Source organism: Hyperolius riggenbachi, chromosome 11 (genome assembly GCF_040937935.1).
Source record: "Hyperolius riggenbachi isolate aHypRig1 chromosome 11, aHypRig1.pri, whole genome shotgun sequence".
Lineage (NCBI taxonomy): Eukaryota > Metazoa > Chordata > Amphibia > Anura > Hyperoliidae > Hyperolius > Hyperolius riggenbachi.
The window spans coordinates 138,609,248-138,632,459 of NC_090656.1; the positions used below are offsets into that span (position 1 = coordinate 138,609,248).

Below are 23,212 nucleotides of genomic sequence, written 5' to 3' on the forward strand. Positions count from 1 at the left end.
ATAAACTCTTTCAGGCAGGGAAAAAAATAAAAAGGAGCACAGCATAAGTGTCTGTATACTTGCCACTGTATATGCACAAGTTTATTTCACCATAACACATGTAATCTCTGGTACACTTTAGGGCCCAACTAAAACCAAAATTGAAAAATGCAAATCATATTGATTTGGAAGTGAACATTTCAAATTGAAAAATATTGTACACAGACTTAAGACCTTGACTGCTTGTTATCTATTAGTAGAGTTGAAGTCTACCTCGTATACTTCCTGGTAACTATAAACCTTACTTATTCCTATTAATCACATGATAGGGTCGGGACCACTTGACTGAAGTAAAATTGCTCTTCATATCTAAAACAGCAGCAGTGACAGACGGCCGTTTTGGGTTATTCACCCTCTGGTGGCTGGATGGTGTAATGGTTAAGGGCTCTGCCTCTAATGCATGGCATACACGGCACGTTTTATGCGCCGGATCGAGGCAGCGGATCGATTACCACTCGCCGCAACCCGCACTTCCTTATCAGCGCTCGATTCCCTGCCATTGTCCACAGGCGGGAATCGAATAGGCGGGGGTCGAGCGGCTTGATCGGGCCAGCTGAATATTATCAACTGGCCGGATCAGCTGGTCGATACACTGTACAGAAACGTACCGTGTGTAAAACGTGCCGTGTATGCCCAGCATGACACAGGAGACCAGGGTTCAAATCTTGGCTCTGCCTGTTCAGTAAGCCAGCACCTATTCAGTAGGAGACATTAGGCAAGTCTCCCTAACACTGCTACTGCCTATAGAGCGTGTCCTAGTGGCTGCAGCTCTGGCGCTTTGAGTCCGCCAGGAGAAAAGCGCAATATAAATGTTATTTGTCTTCTCTTGTCTATGAAACTGCAAATGTCAAACATACATTATGATTAACATATAGGGTTGAGTGTTCCTCATCCGGTCCGCTGCAAAGTGACCACTAGAGGCCACTGATGTTTGGCCTCTAGCATTTTTGACGTAAAACAGGCGCCTGGGAAAGAAGATGAGAGACGGCAAAAAGAGAGGAGATGCAGACAGGTGAGAGTAAGCTCCGCTGCTAGCGACACGCTTCCAACCAAGCTCTGATCATGAGAAATATTCCATCTAGCGCAATCAGGAATCATTTGGTGCATTGATTTCTAGTGGTTTTAGATCATATTGAAATGGACGGTTATCGATGCAAACAGAAAAAAAAAAAGTGATCAGTGTATGGCTACCTTTACGCACCTCAAGACTGTGTACAATACTTAATCACCAAAACATTTATAGGTTTGTTATTTATTATGTGCTTGTTCCCGGACATTAACAACACAGAACCATTAGGGCCGGTTCACACGGACGGCAGGCGGCGTTGGGGCGGCCAGGAAGTCGCGTCGTCCTGTGACGTCCCGTTCGGTGGCGGCGGTACAGAGATCGTCGCGATCGGCGTTTCTCGTCCCCGCAGGGGGACATGAAGACGCGCCGGCTAGCCGTCCCTAGACGTTGCATGCGGCTTCTAGGGACGGCCGAAACGATGCGTTAAATCGGGATCAGAACGCCGCGTTTATGCAATCGACGGTAATCGACGGTAACCGCGCAATGCTAAACGCTCCTATTCACTTGAATGGGAGAGTTTAGCCGATGGGTCCCGAACGCTTGACGGTAGACGCCGCCAAGCGTCCGTGTGAACCGGCCCTTATTCACACTGAAAAGAGAATATAAAATGACAAGCTACACACGCTAATTAATAAATGCAAACCTTTAGATTCTGGCCATCAAAAGGTAAGGATCCACTGACTAGCGTATAAAGGATAACTCCAAGACTCCACACATCCACTTCAGGGCCATCATACTTCTTTCCCTGGAAGAGCTCAGGGGCAGCATATGGCGGACTGCCACAGAACGTATCCAGTTTGTTTCCAAAAGTGAATTCATTGCTGAAACCAAAATCTGCAATTTTTATGTTCATGTCGGCGTCTAGAAGAAGGTTTTCTGCCTAAAGAAAGAAAAAGGTGGTCATATTGTAGCAATGTACAGAGTGGTAAAAGCAATATCCTCAGTGTATGCCATTTCTAACTGCATGGAAAGTATATATAATTTTAACTTAACTTACAGAAATCCCTAAGGCCCAGAGTAATTACTAAGGGCCCGTTCACATGTTACGCGTTTCCAGCCGCCTTTTGGAAACGCGTGCAGGTGGCCAAAACGCACGACATCAGACATTGCATAGAGTGCAATGTCTGATGTTCACACTGCATGCGTTCCGGACCTGTGCGGTCCGGGAACGCATGCTGCACGCAGATTTTGCAAAAACGCGTGGCTGTCCCATTCACTTTTCAGTGATGGGATCAGCCACGCAACGCACACAAACGCGGATGGCCATGCGGTCGTACACGTTGCGGTCCGCACACGTTCCGCACGCATGGCCATCCGCATTTCTGATCTGAACGAGCCCTTAGTGTGCTGTGATACAGACCGTAACAACAGAGCGGGCAGTGTTCTGCCACTCCTACCTTGCTCTCACTGCTATTGATTATATCACTCCCCACTGCATTTAGTCTACAAGAGCCCAGATTCAGCAACTGTGGTCATTTTCCTGTTAATTTTCTCAAACTCTTGAACATAAAATGTCTGCAATCATGGCCTGACGTACTGGTTTTATCTGCAGATCACAATGTGAAGCGCAGCGGCTATAGGCGATGACATGGGTTAGTTAACATCCCATCTGCCCCAGCCAGCAAGTTGTCATCATAATTACGATTACACACGACAGAGCTATGTGCAAGCTCACCACTACAGTATAATGTTTCAGAGAAACCAACAGTCATTCTCCCATTTACGGAGGACACAAAACCAACAAATCAAGGGGAAAGATTTTCTGTGTGGATTAGTTCTAAAACTAGCATGCCACAAATAAGATAAATGTGTACGTGCATGTAACTTATTAACTGCCCTGGCAGTTAAATATTTCTTCATTTCAGGGTCTAAAAGCGGTGCAATTTTTTTGCACACTGAGACCCTAAAACCAGGAAATTAAAAAAATCACACCAAAGGGAGATCTGCACTTACTTACCTCCCTGTGATCCAGCGCTGCAATTCTCCTTCCATTCTCTGGGTGGCACTGTAACCCTGTAGTGAGATCACCGCTGTCGTCATAACAACAAATGGCAATCTAACTAGCAGTGTTCCAGAGGCTCCAAGGACCGGAAGGAGAATGGCTGCCAGCGTCTGGATCCCGGGGGAAGTGAATAGAAATGCCCGCTGCACTTAAGGCTCTGCATAGACCTCCCGGCAGCTACCCCGGGTCTGGCTCGTATGTTTTTGTAGGTGTAATACCCTATAGCTCTCAAAGAAAGGCTTCTTAAAGAGGACTGAGGGGGAAAAAAAAGGGGGGGGGGTTTACTTACCTGGGGCTTCCTCCAGCCCCTGCTAGTCGTCCTGTGCCCTCGTCGCAGCTCCGCTTCCAGCCGGTGGCCTAGGGTACCCTCCATTGCAGATGCCAACCTCACCAGGTTGGCATTTACTGCGCCTGTGCGAGCACCGCTCGCAATAGCTTTGATGTGGTCTGGAGTGTTCTGTGCAGATACAGTAGTTCTATGCCTGTGCAGAGCACTCCAGATTACGTAAGCACAATTCCGAGCGGCACTCGCGCAGTAGATGCCATGGCATCTAACGGAGGGGACCCTGGGACACCAGCTGGAAGCGGAGCTGCGGTGAGGGACATAGCGGCTGCCTGGGGCTGGAGGAAGCACCGGGTAAGTAGATCGGTTTAAAAAAAAAAAAAAACTCCTTGCATCTGTCCTTTAACTCAGATAAAGGCTATAAAACAAAACAACCCTGTTCCCTAACCAACCCAGTATTAAAGACACATGGAGGACTTGCAGAGGCATTGTGTTGGCTAGTTAGTTTCTAAAAGGACAACTGTAACGAGAGGTAAATGGAGGCTGCCATATTTATTTATTATCAATGCGAGTTGCCTGGCAGCCCTGATGTTCTATATGGCTGCAAGAATGTTTGACTCACACCAGAAACAAGCATGCAGATAGTCTTGTCAGATCTGACAATGTCAGAAACACATGATAAGCTGCATGCTTGTTCAGGGTCTATGACAACGAATTAGAGACCAAGGATCAGCAGGATAACCAGGCAACTGGTATTGTTTAGAAGGAAATAAGTATGGCAGCCTCCATATACCTCTCGTTATAGTCGTTCTTTAAACAGACTAAATTAAATGTTGGTATCGCTACTGCAGAGTCTGATGATTAGTGACACCACTCGTTATGCAGCATACATGCTCAGTATCTCTAGCATCTCTCCAACACCCCCATTTGTTACATTGCATAAATACCACATCCTCATCTCTGAGCGGCTTTGCTGGATTTTACAATAACAATCTTTTTACATTAAACAATTTACAAGCAATATTTCATTTTTGTGGCACAGGCAATTGGAGAAATGGATGACCTGACACTGGAGTAATATATACATTCGTTCTCCAGTGATTAGGGATGGTCCATGAGATGCAAATACAGAGTTTATGTTAATTTTGCCCAAATCTAGGCAGCTTTAAAAGAGACCCATCAAATATAGTAACCGCATGGAATACATTTGCATCAACTGGGAATTATTTGCATCTATTTGACCATAGACATCTGATTAGAAGCCTGTTTAAGTAGAAATAAAGACTGGTGGTAAAACTGAATGCGGGCAGCATAGTGGCTAATTGGCTAGCATTCCTGCCTTGCACTACTTATGCCCAGAGTTTGAATCTCAGCTAGAACACGAGATCTGCACAGAGTTCATATTCTCTAATGGTGTTTGTGTGAGCTTCATTTGGGCAATCTAGTTTGGCAATACATTCTAAAAATCTATTGCTGTAAACTGGCTTATCCCCAAAAGTGGCCCTAGACAGATTGCCAACCCATCTGAGAAACAGTTACGATCATTTCTTACCTTCAAGTCTCTATGTACAATAAACTTCTGGTGACAATACTGCACAGCAGAAACAATCTGCAGAGAAAAACACAAATAACCACATAACTATACATTTCTGAAAAGAGTTAGAACATCTGACCGTTTAGCTTCAGTCAGGGAGGGATGTAAGGTTGTGCACTTACAATGCGGGGGAGGGGTGGAGTAAAGGCATTAGGTAGGGAGACTACTTTTTAGGAAGATATAGGGAAGGTGGTGGGGTTTGTCCCGAAGCCTGCATATCAGTTAGCTTCAGTGAAGTGTTAATATGCCTCCAAATGACAGACCAGTGTTACACGATTTTCTATTCTTTTCTACAGTGTTTAATGCTTTCAAGCATGCATTTAATTTGAGCTACATTCCACTTTAAGTTGTATCCATTTCTATTATTTAACACTGGGTTGGGTATACATGATGTAGAACAAATAATAGATCACGGAGGGGAGACTTTAAAGTGGTATTCAACTCAAAATTTGTTTTGGCTCTAGAACATTAAACACTTCTGTACCAGCAATCTCTGCCCCATTAAGGAACAGAGATTGCTGGTACCAGAGACTGCTGTTACTCCTGACGAATCACAGCAATAATCCGCTGCTCCTGCTGGTCACGCTGTTCTTTCCCCACCGCAGGTCCCTCTCTCCGCCGTCCCTATGATGGCACTTTCATTGGCTCCAGACCCTGTCAATCAACGTAAGCCAATGGGATTGGCTTACAGTGAAGACAGGACCAATGGATCCGTTCACATCCATCCACTTGTACGGATCCGTTGTCCGTTGCGCTAAACTGACAAAAAAATGCTGCATGACCTATTTTTCCGGACCGTTGTGCCCAGCGGAACGGGAACGGAAGTTTTTGCAGCTGCATAGGAACAAATAGAAAATTGACAGTTTACAGCGCACTAGCTGTAAAAACACAGTTTTTACCTGCCCCTGATGGCCGGCTCCACAAAAAAATGCTAACGTGAACCAGGCCTAACAAAGAACAGCTTTGATGGAGCTTTCTTGTGGCATGAAGTCTGTTTTGAAAGTGTCAAACTTGGGTCTGCAGCCATGTTTTTTTGTGAATTATGTTACCTTTGTTAGACTGAGATTTACCTGTAGCTTCTGTTGCTGCTGTGTAACTGGGTAGTGAGAAATGTTTTTTGACCATTTCATGTGATCCTTTATTGGTTTTCCTGAGGCTCCCAAGAGCTTTTCGCAAGAAAACTGTGGAATTTCAAATATTACTCAAAAGCACTCGCCTCTGCCAGCCTTAGAGCTTAGTTTTTATCTTAACATTAAAGCAGGTGGCATACAAAAACGCCTTAAATCTTGCAAAGATCAAAGGTTCTATGTGAGATGCATTCCTTTTAGAAGGAAATTGTAGGGTTGGAACCCACTTGCAATCACAAAATCACAAGCATATTTTGTAAGGGTTTTGTAAGCGATTTCAGGCGCAATTTCCAGCAAGTTTATGAAAGTGCTTGCGATTTGAGAGCGTTTTGCAATTAGCATTCTGGAAAAAATAAGGGCTTGTGGCTAGTCCCGGTGCTTACTAATTCCACACAATTGATTTGTACAGCATTCAGGGGCATTTGTATAGAGCTCCAATACTTTACACTAGAAGCGCAAACACTGCCAAATGCTGCATGACCTGCGCTGCTATTTGACCTAATCGCTCCAGTGAATTCCACTGCGTTCACTTTCACCGGAAGAGCATTTTTGGAATCGCTGGCGCTTGACTGCAATCAAAAAATGCAGACAAAAGTGTTCTAGTGGGTCCCAGCCCTAAAGTTGTTTCATATATGCAATGCAAGGTTTAGAGAGAGCAAGCATTTAGGCTGGTTTCACAGTGGGACGTTAAAGTCCCACGTTACAGCAGCCAGTAACGCAGCCTAACTCACAGCACTGTAAAATCAATGTGCTGTTTCACAGTGCACACGTTGCGTTACATAGTAACGCAGCACGTTTAAACAAAGTGCTGCATGCTGTACGTTATACTGGGCTAAGCCACGCTAGACTATTTGGACATGCTCAGTAATGTTGGAGGAGAAAGTCTCACCTCCGCGGCCAGCCACATGGCTAATTAATATTCACTGCACTGAGGAGACTCCTGGTGGGAATGTAGTGTTGCCCGGATCATGAACGAATCGTTCATTTGATCCAGATCTTTTTTGTGAATCGAATCATCCGGATCATCACAGTGAAAGATTCGGTTCACAGTGGATGTCTGTCTGGAAGAAACAGGAACATACAGAATGTACAGTGCAGGGAAAGTCCTGTCCTGCTAGTCATTTCACCCAGTCTGCTTCCCTAGTAAAATGATCCAAATGATTTGGTTCAAAGATCCGGATCTTTTCAATGAGCCGATTCAAATGATCCGAATCCTTAAAAAGATCCGGACTTCACTAACCTGGAGCAGCTGCTTTGAGAGCTGCATAACGCAGCTCAATCTGAAGTCCAACTTCAACATCACCATGCGTTGAGTTAGGGGCACGTTATGCGACCATAACGTCCCCTAAAACACAATGTCTTGGTGGGAAAGTAGCCTTAAAGGAGATTTCCTTGTTTTAGATTCAGAAAAGGATTATAAAATGTATAAAGAAATCATCACTTGATTCAAAAAGATGCAGATGAAAAAAGGCCTGCAACCTCTTATTTTTAGTGAGCTTTTTTGCTATCCCCATGGATTCGCTTTCATAAACAAAAAGGTTCAGGTCAGTACAATTCTACATGTCATCAGCTGTTGTTCAGCAAGCTCAATATCCAGCAAACAAAACATCAGTGTTTGTAAGGAGCTCACTCAAGCGAGAGAATTTGTTAATGAACAAGCACTCTGTGTAGCTGTGTAGTCCAACACATGTAGAGATTTGTCCTGTTGCTATATTAATAAAGTTCTCCACTTGGAGACTAAAACCTGTTACAGATTTTTTTTTTTGCTGCTTACGGCTTAGTTAACTAAACTATAAATCTTTATTATGGTAAATACGTTTTTAAACAGTATTAAATCATTTGTCCTACCATTGGCCAGGGCCGGCGCTGCCATAAAGGCAAAGGGGGCAATTGCCCCAGGGCCCCCGACCTCTGCTGGGCCCCAAGTAGTCTCTCCAATTGTGGCAGGGCCCGGCAGCTAGTAAGTCGGGGGGGGGGGGGGGGGTGCAGCTAGGAGGAGGGGGATGGTCTGCATATAATAAATGCAGAGCGTAGTTAAACTTTACCTGGCCCTGTTATAAAACACGGCCCCTCCACTTCCTCTAAGTTGTATGTGCTGTGCAGCAAGCCAATCACCATGTGGGGAGTAAAGCCACATGGTGATTGGCTGGCAGCACAGCACATACAACTTAGAGGAAGTGGAGGAGCCATGTATTATAACAGGCCCAGGTAAGGTTTAACTATGCTCCGCTCTGCATTATTTATGTTACAAAGGCTGTCAACAGACAGCACATGTACTGCTAGCTGGGTCTCAGCAGCTGTCAAACTCTGGAAAACTACTGTGCAGTGCTGTGAGGCTTGGTGTCTGATGTTAGGCATAGCAAACACACCCCCTCCCATAGCTAACAGGACTGCTTGAGGATGGAGGATGTCTCAGTGAGACATGGACAATGATGACAGTTGAGCTAGGCTGTTGCCTACAGCAGCCAGCAGCCACAGTGCTATCACCCACACAGGAGAGAAGGGGAATCTAGTTTGCTGTGTGCCCAGAGCAGAGGCAGAATTAGAAGAGGTTGCAGAGTCTGTAGGGATGTGTGTATTGGTGTGCGTGCATGCATGCGTCTGTATATGTGCAGGTTTTTTTTTTTTACTGTATGAATAGTTGATTGAATAGCTTGTTGGAACATGGCATATGTAGCTTTGTCAGGAATTCTTGGGCGACACTCTTAATTGGTTTACTGATTGATTCTGCTGGTATGTCTCTGTTCTGGTCCAAGAGGTCCAAGGGGGTTGTCCACAGACAAATCTCTGCAGAGGGGCCTGATGTAGTGACACCCCTACTCAGCTGCCTTGTAATAACTCACCTCTCCCTGCAGCGGCTTCATCCTGTGCTCCCTCTTCAGCCATGCTTGCCTGCCTCTATGACCCGTGGCATGTTATTTACACGTAATACATGCCAGATGGAGAAGACACAGGCAGCAGGACTGAAGGCGAAGCACGGGATGGAGCAGCTGTGACAGGCGAGTTATTACAAGGAGCTACACAATGTGCGGGGCCATGGGAGAAGTCGATGGGAGAACGTGAGAGGCAGCAGCCTTTACGGGGGGTAGGGGGACCCCAAGTTACTTTTGCCCCATGACACCCGCATTGACTAAACCGGCCCTGCCATTGGGACAAAGGTGCTTTTTCTCTCCAGTAAGCATCAGTGACTGGTGGAGTGGGTGCAAGCAATTTTTTAATAAATCAAAAGGAAGGTGGGAGGGGGTATTTAACAGTCACATATACTTACGGGTAAAAAAGACGCAACATCTAAACAATCTTATTGTTTCTCACATGTGTCCACCTCTCTCTGCCTCTACATTCCTAGTGTATTTTGTGAGCATGTATGGCATGCTTAGATCCTATATCAAAAGCATGTGGATGATTCCTAGAGTCCTTTGAGAGGGAACTGCCAATATACCATTAATATGGACCATAGCCATGTATGAATTATTAATAGCATGCAACATTGCCAGCACCTAGAACCTTGATTAATTTTAAACCAAAAACATTGATAAACAGAACAAATATATATGGTATTTTAACACACCTGCCGAAACTTTGCACGTGCCTCTTTTTCTTTCATTCTTCCATGAGCTACCAAATAATCAAAAACTTCACCTAAAAAGATGACAATTTAAAAAGAAATTTGGTTTAGTAAAAATCAGAAAATGCACAAAAATATAAATACAGTAGAATCACTATAGTAAACGTCACGGGCCCTCAACAATTAGTTTATAGCAGAAGTTTACTGTATCAGAATTCCTATATTTATACAGGTGCTTGGCTGGGACCCGAGGACTGAGTTTACTATAGCCAGAGATTTATTATATTGGTGTATAACGAGATCCTACTGTATAAAATAATATTAATTGTAAGGAGCAGATGACAGTATAGCTGAATATTCTATCTAAATTGCTCTTGAAAAACAAATGTAGGTCTTTACAAAAGAATGAGTTGGGATTGCCAGTGATCAACTCCTAAAGTTAGCCATGTGATTCAGTGACCTCTAATGCCCCAAAGACACGATGCAGAAAAGTTGACTTCAGAATGTGCTCATGCCAACACAGGCCCCTATGAGCTGGAAAGAAAGTGAAATTGGTAGCGGAAATTTAAACCAGGAGGTCTGCAGGTCTGAAAACACTTGCCATTAAGGCAGCACAGTTTTGTCAATAAAATTGTTATTGAATTTTGTATTTATAAAAAAGTAATATTATACAATCATCACAGACCATAGACAGGGGTTACAGTGAATCATACATGAACAGGATTCATAATAAGGAAGTTCGATTAAAATATACTAGTGAAACACACGTGATGGAACCATTCTTCAAATTAACAGAACAATTGAATCTAATGAATAGGACATAAACTTCTAGTCATTTAGAGTAATAGTTTGCATATTATCTTATGTAACTAATACGATAAAGGTGCCCATACACTCGTCAGATTGGCAGCAGATAGATAAGAAATGCATCTGATGATCTATCTGATGCGTTTTTAGAACATTTTTTACCAGGATAGAATTCCAATAGATTTCAGTTTGAAATCTATTGAAATTCGATCTGATGGCATTTTTTTGCCATCAGATTTCCATCAAGGCCAATACAAACTGATAAGCAATCTCATCAGATCGACCTAAATTTTCCACCCTGCCAGTTCGATGGAAATCCATCGAAATCGATCGAAATCGGCCGTCGATCGGTCGATTGGCCAACCGATTTGCAATCGATCTATCGATCGATCGGGATCGATCGGTCGGCCAGAAAATCGGCTGAGTGTATGGGCCCCTTAAGAGTGCAAAAGACCAGGGATACAGCCTCTGGCCAATCATTAAACCAAAACTGGCCAGGCCGAGGCGTACCCCATGATATAGGGTGGTAATGCTCGTAAGGCAGCACAGTTTTAAGGTTGACAAAGAGATGCAACAAGTAACATCCTTAAAGTGGATCCCGATAAACTTTTACTCATTGCATAATTGTGTTCCTTTCATATACAGTAGTTTATAGGTCATTCCTAAGCCAAATACTTTTTTTTTGTTTTGTTTCAATACTCTAATTCCCTATAAACTAAACAAGCCTCGCTCACAGCTTTTTTCAGAGTGCCTTGGCACTGTAGCATGGGCTTATGGGAGCTCAGTCTGGGCAAGAGGAGGAGGTTACTAGGCAGAGATTTCAGAGGCAGAGGGGAGGAGGAGAGGGGACTGAATTTGTCACAGGCTGAGGGCTGGAGATGCTATCAGCTTGCCTGTGTGTAATGTGACAAACAGAACATGGTTGCCCTCATTGTATCACAGGAATGAATGATCCTAAACTGTTGAAGCTGTTTGCAGCTAGATTTGCTGTATAAACTTTATAAAGGCAGTGGTGGACTTACCTCCTCCAAGCAGACACAAACATTGCCAATGTGTTTGTCAAATACAACAAGTTTATTTACATACTCTGGGGGACAATGCAACGCATTTCGCAGGTTTGATCCTGCTTCATCAGGCAAGAAGAACGGAGCAATAGCATATGTGGTTAGTAGAAGAGCCACAGAGGTGCCTGGCTCTTCTACTGACAACATATGCTATTGCTCCGTTCTTCTTGCCTGATGAAGCAGGAACAAACCAGTGAATGCGTTGCATTGTCCCCCGGAGTATGTAAATAAACTTGTTGTATTTGCCAAACACATTGGCAATTTTTGTGTCTGCTTGGAGGAGGTAAGTCCACCACTGCCTCCACATGTTTTAAACCTTTTAGATTCTTTTATCCTTTTGGCGCCTCTGTATCCATACTACGCTATATTAAGTCCACCCTCGGTGGAGGGGTATTACCCCCTTTTTTCCTCATCTACGGAGAGCGACTTCTTAATCCTGAGTGGGGTCAGGTCTTATCTCCCCACCTGCCTATACAGTGGTTGCCTTTGCGGTAACCCTGCTTTGTAAGCATAGCTTATTACTCTATCATACTTCATTTCAACTACCAGTACATACTACACTATATTTGTCTCTTGGTGTCCCTACTCTGTGCTCTTATTAAATAAGTAAAGATATCATGATCCTAACATAGCAAGTGTTATAAATATCACCCAATAGTGCCCCCAACTTAGTGCATTCGGTGACAGCCAATATAACTTCATACTCACAAACATAATTATCAGCCAGTGGATACACCATCCTTTCAAAACACAATCAGCATCATCCATGATTACTATCACCCTGCACACAAAAAGCATCATACATAATTACGCCCATTCACCATCTTCACTTCCTAACACACACACAATTAGCAATGACAAAGTGTGCCACCCAATCAGTATCATCAATATTCTCACACAGCTACATTCCACACACAATGCTAGTTATTAGAAACCACCACCGTTAATGCAACAGTCAGTGTAACCAATAACAGCTAAAAACAAAGACATTACAAAACACACACACACACACACACACACACACACACACACACACACACACACACACAGCAGCCCGCAGTGCAGTTCCACACTCATACACATACAAAGTCACTGTGGGACATATACAACCACCCCCCCCCCCCTCCACACACACAGCAATCACTGTGCATAGTAATACTGCAGCCCAGTTTGCGTGCCAGATAGTGAGGTATTGCAGGTGAAAAGCTGCCATCCAACTGGGTAGCAGTGTCAACCGACCGGCACCATGGAAGTGCTCTGTAAGCATCTATAACAAATACATTTTATGTTGACACCCCACGAGGTGAGATCTTGCGTTAAGCCCCAGAGTGAGGTCGATTGATGGTCATTTTGCGCTCCTTCCATTTTCGAACAATCGCACCGACAGTTGTCACCTTCTCTACCAGCTTCTTGCTAATGGTTTGGTAGCCCATTCCAGCCTTGTGCAGGTCTACAATTTTGTCTCTGACATCCTTGGACAGCTCTTTGGTCTTTCCCATGTTGGAGAGTTTGGAGTCTGCTTGATTGATTGATTCTGTAGACAGGTGTCTTTTATACAGGTGACTAGTAAAGACAGGTGTCCTTAATGAGGGTGACTAATTGAGTAGAAGTGTGTAACCACTCTGTGGGAGCCAGAACTCTTAATGGTTGGTAGGGGTTCAAAAACTTATTTCACTCAATGAAATGCAAATCAGTTGCTATCTTTTATTTCAGGTTATTTTTTCGATTTTCCTTTTGATGTGCTATCTGCCACTGTTAAAATAAACCTACCATTGAAATGATACTGTTCTGAAACTTTTCATTTCTTTGTCATTGGACAAACTTACAAAATCAGTGAGGGGTCAAATAATTATTTCCTCTACTGTATACAGGTAAGTTGTCTTTTCAGCCCTTTCATATTTTAATTTTTGGTATTAAAAGTTATATTTTAGGGTACTTTAGTACCTATTCTGAGAGGGAATTCTGTGGAGGACCATTATAACTATTTTCTGGCTCTGATGAAGTGGGTGTTAACCTGCAAAATAGAGGTCAGGCCATTTACACTATTTACTGTCTGGATTGGTGGGAAGGAATTAAAGGCGACATTGAAGGTAACATGCATAGACAGATGACTATGGTAGGGATTATATTGTGAGCCCATCTGAGGGACAGTTAAGTGACAAGACAATATACTCTGTACAGCACTGTGGAAGATGTCCGCGCAATATAAATGCTAAATAATAATAATATTAAATTGAATGTCTATCTGTGGTCAGTGCCCAGGTTCTATTTCTCTCCTCTACTAAACCTAAAGCTACTAGTCTGGAGGCACGACCATTGCACCTGCCTCTCCCAGCATTGCCTGCGATCTAATGCCAATCCATCCCTCTATCTACCAATAATTACAAGATAGGGTGCATAAGACAAAGGAAGCACAAAAAAAAGTACGACAATCCAGAATGTTCTACAAAACAAAAACTGTGGTTTCTAGAAATAGGTGAGGGAACCCTGTCTTTGTTATACAAAAGATGGTTAGAGAGAGGGGCTCCTCCACTTCCACCAATCCAATCATGATTGCACATCTAAGATGCTATATAACTGAGCAACATTAAGTATCAATATAGGTTTTTGAAAATTAAATTTGTCCTTACAGAAACTACCAACAAAACAAACAACAAAACCTTGAGTATTAGTGGATTAATGCATTCATAATCCCTTCATTCAAGACGCGTTCAGAAATGTATGAGAAGAATACATACCACCACTGGCATATTCCATGACCAGATACAACGTCTTCTCTGTTTCTATAACCTCAAACAATTTTACTGAAACAAGATCAAACAGGCATTAACATTTTTGCATTAGAAACAATTTTGCAGATTCTAATATACAAAATTATACTAAAACTACATAAAAAAATGTAACAATATAAATATTCAAGAGGTATATCTATATCTACTTTGGTTACCAGAAAAGGTGAATAAGTACAGTGAGTATAGGTGCATTTTAAAGTTGGAAAACATACACCATTGTGGATGTGCATATTATCTTAGGAATCACCTATACAGTTTTAAAATAATGTTGTACCATTCAACATTGTAGCACTCAATTACACGGCTCTTAAAAACATCATAAAATGATATTCTGTCATTTATATGTAACATGCAAAATAGGGACAAATGAAAGAGTAAACTATGAAGAGGGTTTACCTATATTAGGATGGTTCAGCACCTTCATGATTCGCACTTCTCTGAAGAGCTATTGGAAATAAAATAAAAAAAGCCTTAGATGGGCTGCCACATGGAACATGTTTGTACACCCTTTAAAGTCAACACTATTTTTGTGATTGCATGAGAATTGTCAGTTATCTTCTGATTTGTTTTACCAATCATGCACATAACATATTCTATTATTTTCAAGGGAATGATCAAATGGTTAACTCAAACAATTCCAACAAAGAATGCGGTTATCCTACTCAAAAAAAGCTCTGATCCAGTCTCAAGGTACCCCAAACACTTAAAAATTGTCTATCCTATTGACCCCTTTCTGATTGCAATCCATTCTTAACGAAAATCCAGCATCAGACTTTCACAGGACCTGTGCGAGAAATTTGCCCACCACTTCTCAGACAAAGTCTCCTCCATGTGATTTTTCCATTTAAATCACAGCACTGGAAGCCTATGCAGCGCCATATAATGGATGCAAAAATAGCCTGTCACCATGGTCTGATTTCAAGGTAATCACTGAAAAAGACATCTTGGATATCCTCTCAAACCTACACCAGACTACCTGTGACCTGGACCATGGCCCCACTAAGTTCATGTTCTCTTTATGTTGTAAGCCTTTGGCAGGATAAAGTGTGTCCTTAGTGTGTCCTTCTTAATCGTGCTACCCCAGCAATGACACCCTTCTCATGAACTAACTCAGACTGTCACCCCTCGTTTACAATGTATGCATCCCTATATTGTCCAGCGCTGCATAATTTGTTGATAAATTTTAATACCGTTGAAATGCACTGAGCTATTAACATTCCACAAAATAATCAATCGTCCCCGAGAGCATACTGCGCAGGCTGTACTGCGTCTGCGCAGTACGCTCTGATGGCAACAGCAGGAGCGAGGAGAAGCTTGATGAAAAAGAACAAGAAACCGAGAGCCAATATAGTGTATTATTTGCATGAGTATTGGTAGATCATGAAAACACAATAATTATACTTACAGAGGTCGCCACCAAGGCAACCACTGGAAAGGCAGGTGGGGAGAATTAGGACCTGACCCCACTCAGGTTGAAAAAGTTGCTCTCTGTAGAAAGGAAAAAAGGGGGAAGCACCCCTCCACCTATTTATTGTCCAGCACTGCGTAATATGTTGGCGCTTTATAAATACAATAAATAAAGGGTGGACTAGACTTATTTGCATGTATGTAAACAGAGGCGCCAACAAGAAAAAGAAACTGTTAAAATCCATTTAAAAGGGGGAAGTTGGTGGACTTCCCTCCTTTGTAGAACAAAGCAGACAGTAGGACGTTACTATGATTCACAGTAACATTTATTAGGTACTCCAAGTGTGCAACGAGTTTCACAGGTCTCAATCCCGCTTCATCAGGCAATATATTAAAGAGTGCTAGGAAAAGACAAGGGGAAAGTGCCAGGGGACACTAAGGCCCCATAATACTAAAAAAAGATAATGCGGTATACTAAGATACTAAACAACAATATGAGTAACAGATTAGAAGATCACTAAATAAATCAGTATACAAAAGAGGGTACGGATCTGATACAGGTAAAGATCATAGTAGTCATGGTGTAACAGAGATTAAAGAATGGTACAGATCTGATAATATAGGTAAAAAAAAAATCATAATAAACATGGTGTCCTGTGTGCAAACAGGCTTAGCATTAATTAGCATAAAACTACAAAACATACCTATAAAACAAATGCATAAGGAGTAAAAATGAGAAAGACCCACATCTTTAAAATATTAATGCTATGTCCAAAAGCAGAGTAAAAACAACGTATGTGTGTACTAGGCGGATATTCATCGGTGGATAAATAAAAATACAAACTAAAGATGTACAATTTGCAAAGTGGTGCAGACAATTGTCCAACAGGTCAGGCTGTTATTCCAAAAATAAAGATAATGCAGTGTGATCCCAAAAATTATATGGAATATACCAGCGTGAATGGCTTGCAAAAAATAGTAAGGTGTCCACTTACCAGTACAGGGTCTGTAGCGTGGCTGAGCGCCTCTATAAAGGTGCGAGTTGCTCGATCATTTAAATATATTTCAGTGAATTCAATTATTGAATAATTTGGGGCAGGTATGGAGCGACTCTAAAGGCGCATTTGGTGGACGTATGGGCTAGCACACGCGTATGGCGTAGTAAGCGTGTGCAATGGAACAATATGGCGGCCCTTAACATGGCGGCAAGTGCCTTATTGTTCCATTGCGCACGCTTACTACGCCATACGCGTGTGCCAGCCCATACGTCCACCAAATGCGACCTTAGAGTCGCTCCATACCTGCCCCAAATTATTCAATAATTGAATTCACTGAAATATATTTAAATGATCGAGCAACTCACACCTTTACGGAGGTGCTCGGCCACGCTACAGACCCTGTACTGGTAAGTGGACACCTTGTTCCTATTTTTTGCAAGCCATTCATGCTGATATATTCCATATCATTTTTGGGATCACACTGCATTATCTTAGTTTTATTTTTGGAACAACAGCCTGACATGTTGGACAATTGTCTGCACCACATTGCAAAATACCTGTACATCTCTAGTTCGTATTATCATTCATCCACCAATGAATATCCGCCTAGTACACATATATATGGTTTTTACCCTGCTTTTAGACATAGCATTAATATGGACAAAGCATTAATATTTTAAAGATGTGGGTCTTTCTCGTTTTTACTCCTTATGCACTTGTTTTATTGGTATATTTTATAGTTTTAGGCTAATTAACGCTAAGCCTGTTTGCACACAGGACACCATGTCTATTATGATTTTTTTTTACCTATATTATCAGATCTGTACCATTCTTTAATCTCTGTTACACCATGACTACTATGATCTTTACCTTTATCATCAAATCCGTACCCTTCTTTGTATGCCGATTTATTTAGAGATCTTCTAATCTCTGTTACTCATATTGTTGTTTAGTATCTTAGTATACAGCATTTTCTTTTTTAGTACTATGGGTCCTGAGTCCAGTGTCCCCTGGCACTTTCCCCTTGTCTTTCCCCAGCACTCTCCAATATTTTGCGCCATGAAGCAGGATTGAGATCCGTGAAACGCGTTGCACACTTCGAGTACCTAATACATGTTACTGTGAATCATAGTAACGTCCTACTGTATGTTTTGTTCTACGAGGGAGGTAAGTCCACCAACTTCCCCCTTTTAAACGGATTTTAAGTTTTTATTCTTGTTGGCGCCTCTGTTTACATACCTGCAAATAGGAGCGAGGAGAAGGCCACGCAGATGCAGTGGCAAATACTGGAAGTAACCGGCGGCGGGGACCAGAGGATCAGCAAGTGGCTGCGCGGGCACAGAATGTTTGCAGGAGACCATTAAAAGCCCCAGGTATGTTCAACTCTGTTTACCTAAGGGCCCCCTACAGTACTCCTTTAAGATAGCATCCTTAGACCCAGATGCTCTAACAAGCTGCAGACCTGTCTCCGACTTCCCCTTTCTGGGTAAAGTTATTGAAAAGGCTGTCTACCTCCAACTTAAAGCCAGTCTCTCCAGAAACAGCATCCTTGCCCCTCTTAAATCTGGCTTCAGGAAATATAGCTGTGAAACAGCCCTCTTCCAGATTTTTAAAGATCTGCTCATGGCAAGAGACAGAGGCAAATGTTCCATCCTGATTTTGCTCGACCTCTCAGCAGCTTTTGACACAGTTGATCATGAATTCTTGCTGAACAGGCTAAAAGAGTACTGTGGCATGGATGGCTTAGTTCTACAGTGGTTTAACTCTTTCCTGGCTGGCAGAACACAAAGGGTAGCTAATTAGCGATGTCGGCACCGTAGCGGGGAGCAGAGAAGGGAGACTACAGTTCACCCACCTGCTAACCTGTTAAGATGGTATTGCATAAGCTAATGCAAGAGCCGGTTGCTGTTTAGCTTGCACATCCCTAAGGTGGAAAAGTTTTGTGCAACCTTGTTTTTATGACATTTTAATAAATTAAGGAGTTTTTACACATTTAGGCCATGATAGCGTTTTTGTTCTGGAGGTAACAAGTACCACAAAGACCAGCAAACCGGAATCCACGAGAGCCCAGCTGACTGCCAGAGAGAGGCGTGGGGGTGGCCTATACCCCCAAGACAATATCGGGCCCAGATTGGCCGACGGATCCGGTGAGTCGGGACACAAAGGGGGGGGAATGTGACCCTGCTGAACTGTTCTTCCAGAATTTAGTTTATAGACTGTCCTGAGCGCTTGACACACAATTGAATACTGCATGAACTTCTGCTATATCACGATAGCGTTACAGCGTTACACGATTAAGACTGCTGTCTCTATGGTGTTTATGGGGGCTAAATTGTAACATATTTTTAAAGATAGCACTCTTTGGAGATCATACAGACGCATACATGTGTGCTGCTTATTTAAAGTCAAATCTTTTGTAACACTACATTTATTTCAGCTTGCACGCCAGTACTGGGAACAGCAAGTATATTTTTCTTACAATGTGCACAGGTGGTAATAGTAAGAATGCAAAGCTCTGTACATTTAGTGCCCATTGACACTATAAACCATTGTGGCCACGGTAGGCCACATGCCTTGCAACACTGAAGAGTATACCACCACTCCGCTGTGCACAACTTTGAAATAAAAAAAAGAAGAAATTACTTATTTTCAAGAATAAAATATTTACTCCACTAAGGTGTAATACACAATTAATACATTTAAACCCAATATATATATATATATATATATATAGATAGATAGATAGATAGATAGATAGATAGATAGATAGATAGATAGATATATTTTATAGTCTGATGTACGGGCATCAGACTATGTCATACCATATGAAACTACTTAAGACATAAGTGAAAAACTTACCTTTTGTAAACTGGAAGAGTTAAGTTGTGTTTTGTCTATAATTTTTACAGCTACCTGAAAGCAGAAAAAAAAATTGCTTGAAAACAATGTTAAATCATTATAGTGGTTCTAATTAACACAGGTCTAATTTGTATATTATGCAACTTTCTACTATGCATCTTATTTCTATAGATGGTGTGGCATTATACAGATCGACTGCAGTCACTAATTTAATTAAATGTAACCCAAACAAAAAACACAAAACACATCAACTAGATACACTATTGCGTTAATATATCAGGACATTAAATTACCACATTATTAAAGGTTGCAATTGTAGGCTAGGTTCTAAGAAACACAATTGTAAATGTTGTAGCAATTTGTCATTAGTAATGTGGTATTGTGGCATTTGTAATTCGTCCATACTGAAGCAGTAAACTGTCATAATCAGAGTAACATTTACCATTAAGTATGTGACCACAGGTGCCCAACTTTGGAGGATCTTCCATAAAGATGAAGCCATTTGAGAAGCATCTGTTCTTCAACAGCACTAATACTAGTCAACTGCCACTATCACTAAAAGCATAGCTGCTTACAGCTCATTGATCATGCCACTAAGACCCGTTTCCACTACATGCAGTGTGGTGCAATCATCTCATCGCACCACATGCAAACAGCATCTCATGCAAGTCAATGGAATAGTTTTCATTGACGCCAATTTCCGTTTGCGATGCAATGCAGGTAAAATTATGGATAGCATGCTGCAGTTACCCACAGCATGCATCAGAGTTCCATAGGAGTGGTATAGAGCCACACGCATTGCACCACGAATGGAAGTACTCGTGGCTGGCTGCGATGCAATGATTGGATCGCAGCAATGTGGCTAGTGGAAATGGGCCCTTAGGCTCAGTTTGCACAAGGTCTGCTGCCAGCCCAAATTCAGAGCGGGACAAACCCATGATTTTATATGTACTCGTTAACACATTTACATTTTTCCAATTCACAAACCTGACTGGTAAATTGAGTCTAAAGTGCGGGTCACCATCTTGCCGGCAGACATTTCATTTTTTCTCTACCCTCATTGCAGCACTGCCACCCAGCTGCTGATACAAGGCTTCTCAAAGAGAGCCTGGCATACATAGGGCTAAATTGCAGTTATAGCGGTGCCCAGTAATCTAGTCTTAAAGGGAAGATTCAGGGACGACTAAAAAAAAATAAAAATTTGCATCCACTTACCTGGGGCTTCCTTCAGCCCGTGGCAGGCAGGAGGTGCCCTCGCCTCCGCTCCGCAGGCTCCCGGTGGTCTCCGGTGGCGCGCCCGACCTGGCCAGTAGTTCTGAGCCTGCGCAGTACAACCCGGAGCGGAGGACGTCCGATGACGTCAGCGCGCCGCCGTGAGGTGCATTTTGGAGCGCAGAAGAAGCCCGACCTAGTCAGGTCGGGTGCGCCACCGGAGACCACCGGGAGCCTGCAGAGCGGCGCCGAGGGCACCTCCTGCCTGCCACGGGCTGGAGAAAACCCCAGGTAAGTGGATGCGGATTTTTTTTTTTTTTTAAATCGTCCCTGAACCTTCCCTTTAATTTTAACCTTAACCCGTCCTTGCCCAACATAACTCGGACTCCTGCTACTGTTGCTGTCACCCAATTTACATTAAGCAGGGACGAGTAGGGTTAGGCATAGGCTTGGCAGTAGGGCTCGATTAGAAATAAGCTAGTACTAGATTTACTGTAGTAACTAATTTTCTGTCTGTCAGAAAGGGGGTATCGTCTTTGGCAACAGAAGAATGGGTAGTATGAGGAAATACCTGGATCCTACATGCCATTGCTGGGAGGATTGTGATGACTTCCAGCACAACTTCTGCACTTCAGAATCTGAATTCCAAATGAAACAAAGCTTTTGCACTTGTGGGCCGCGGCAGGGGGTTAACTCATCCTGGTTGCAGCCACTGGCCACGGTGTTCCACAATACTACCTTCCTTCATGCTTTGAAGGAGACAGTATTGGAGTGATGGTGGGGACAAGAGTGAGTTAATCCCCTCTGCTATGGCCCACATGTGTAAAGGCTCAGTTTAATTTGGAGAGCTCACCCCTAGTCTCAAGAGCATGAAAGGGATTTCAGGAGACAAGCCAGTATTCTATGAGGGTCTGGAGAAGCCATGGAGCAAGTTATTCTCCTATAACATCGTTAAGCATATCTGGTTTGGTGGTGGGTCACACATTGCCTCAATACATTAAGATCATGCTGGAGAGAAGGCAAGAGAAAACTGACCACCACACATCAATCTTGCCTTATTAAGGTGTAGAGATACGTTTTCACAGTGAGAGTTATCTTCTCACTTCAGGCTTTAACCTCCTTGGCGGTAATGCCCGACACTGTCGGGCATACCGCCGGCTGTCCCCAGGATGATTTTAACTGATCCTATGGCTGTAACAGCTTCAGCTAGTACTAGGCTAGCTAGTAGAGGTGACTGGCATCCCCCCGATTACTGATGATCCCCCGATCGCCCGCTAAATACATTACCTAGCCTGGATCCAGCGATCGCGCAGCCTCCCTGCACATCTCCGGTCCTCTCTATGGGGAGGATCGGGTCTGCGCATGACGTCATGTGCAAGCCTCCCCATAGAGAAGAGTGGAGCTGTCCAGGGCGGCTGCGCTGATCGCTGGATCCAAGCTGGGTAATGTATTTAGCGGGCGATCATCAGTAATCGGGGGGATGCCGGCCACCTCTACTAGCTAGCCTAGTGCTAGCTGAAGCTGTTACAGCCGTAGGATCAGTTAAAATCATCCTGGGGGACTCTAGGCTGCAAAGCCTTCTAAGCGGCGTAACACTCAGGTTACGTTACCTCTTCTGTAGTTATTTTCACATGCAGTTAATTAACAGCCTGTCTTTAAAGGGCTCCGTCACTGACTGTGAGAGCACAGGATGGCTGCAGGGGGCTGGTAGAAGCCCCAATAAGTAAAACTCATTTTTTATTTTGAGTTAAGGTTCCCTTTAATTTTAGAATTCTTTAGTTATTTTAAGGATTGAAGAGTTAACTTTAGAGAGCTCACCTTAACTAGACAGAAGAGTTAACTTTAATTGGATCGAATTCGATTAAATCGATTAAATCAGACATGTCCGATCGGGATTTGATCGAGCGTGTGATCGATTTGCATTGAAAACTAGCCAAAATCAATCAAACGATCGAATCTCGATCTGACATATCGGATTGAATCAATCTAATCGGATTCGGTCCAATTGAATTCGATCGATTGCACCTGAAATTGAATGGTGTAGAGGGGGCTTTAGGTTTGCATAAGGTAAAATGTTTCCTGAATACTACATGCCGTATCACCATGGTGATAACTCTAGAAAGGTTATTAAAGACAGGAGATAATCTTAGTGAATGGAGGCCAATGTCTAAGGAGGCATATCCATGGAAGGAAACAAAAACCTCTATAAGCTAAAACAACTGTACCTTGACTAACATTGGGTATCAGGATTAAATCTTAGGACATTGTCAGACCCTACGCTGGTGCATGATCATGCCTGACCTCATGTGGCAAGAATATGCAGGAAGTTCCTGAAGGATGAAATAATTGTTACTATTCAATGGCCCCCATGCTCACCTGACCTAAATCCAATAT

At 42.9% G+C, this 23,212-nt stretch overlaps 1 protein-coding gene across 8 annotated transcripts in view; it reads right to left on the reverse strand.

Annotated features, from left to right (window-relative positions):
* MARK2 (microtubule affinity regulating kinase 2) overlaps window positions 1-23,212 on the reverse strand; it is a 254,327-nt gene that overhangs the window by 76,930 nt on the left and 154,185 nt on the right. For all 8 annotated transcript variants that reach the window (XM_068260448.1, XM_068260454.1, XM_068260453.1 and 5 more), the window contains exons 3-8: window positions 19,607-19,660; window positions 14,739-14,787; window positions 14,289-14,354; window positions 9,683-9,753; window positions 4,946-5,002; window positions 1,752-1,988 (exon numbers count right to left, since the gene is read on the reverse strand). In XM_068260448.1, coding sequence (XP_068116549.1) covers window positions 1,752-1,988; window positions 4,946-5,002; window positions 9,683-9,753; window positions 14,289-14,354; window positions 14,739-14,787; window positions 19,607-19,660 — 534 coding nt within the window. The remainder of the gene's footprint in view (window positions 1-1,751; window positions 1,989-4,945; window positions 5,003-9,682; window positions 9,754-14,288; window positions 14,355-14,738; window positions 14,788-19,606; window positions 19,661-23,212) is intronic.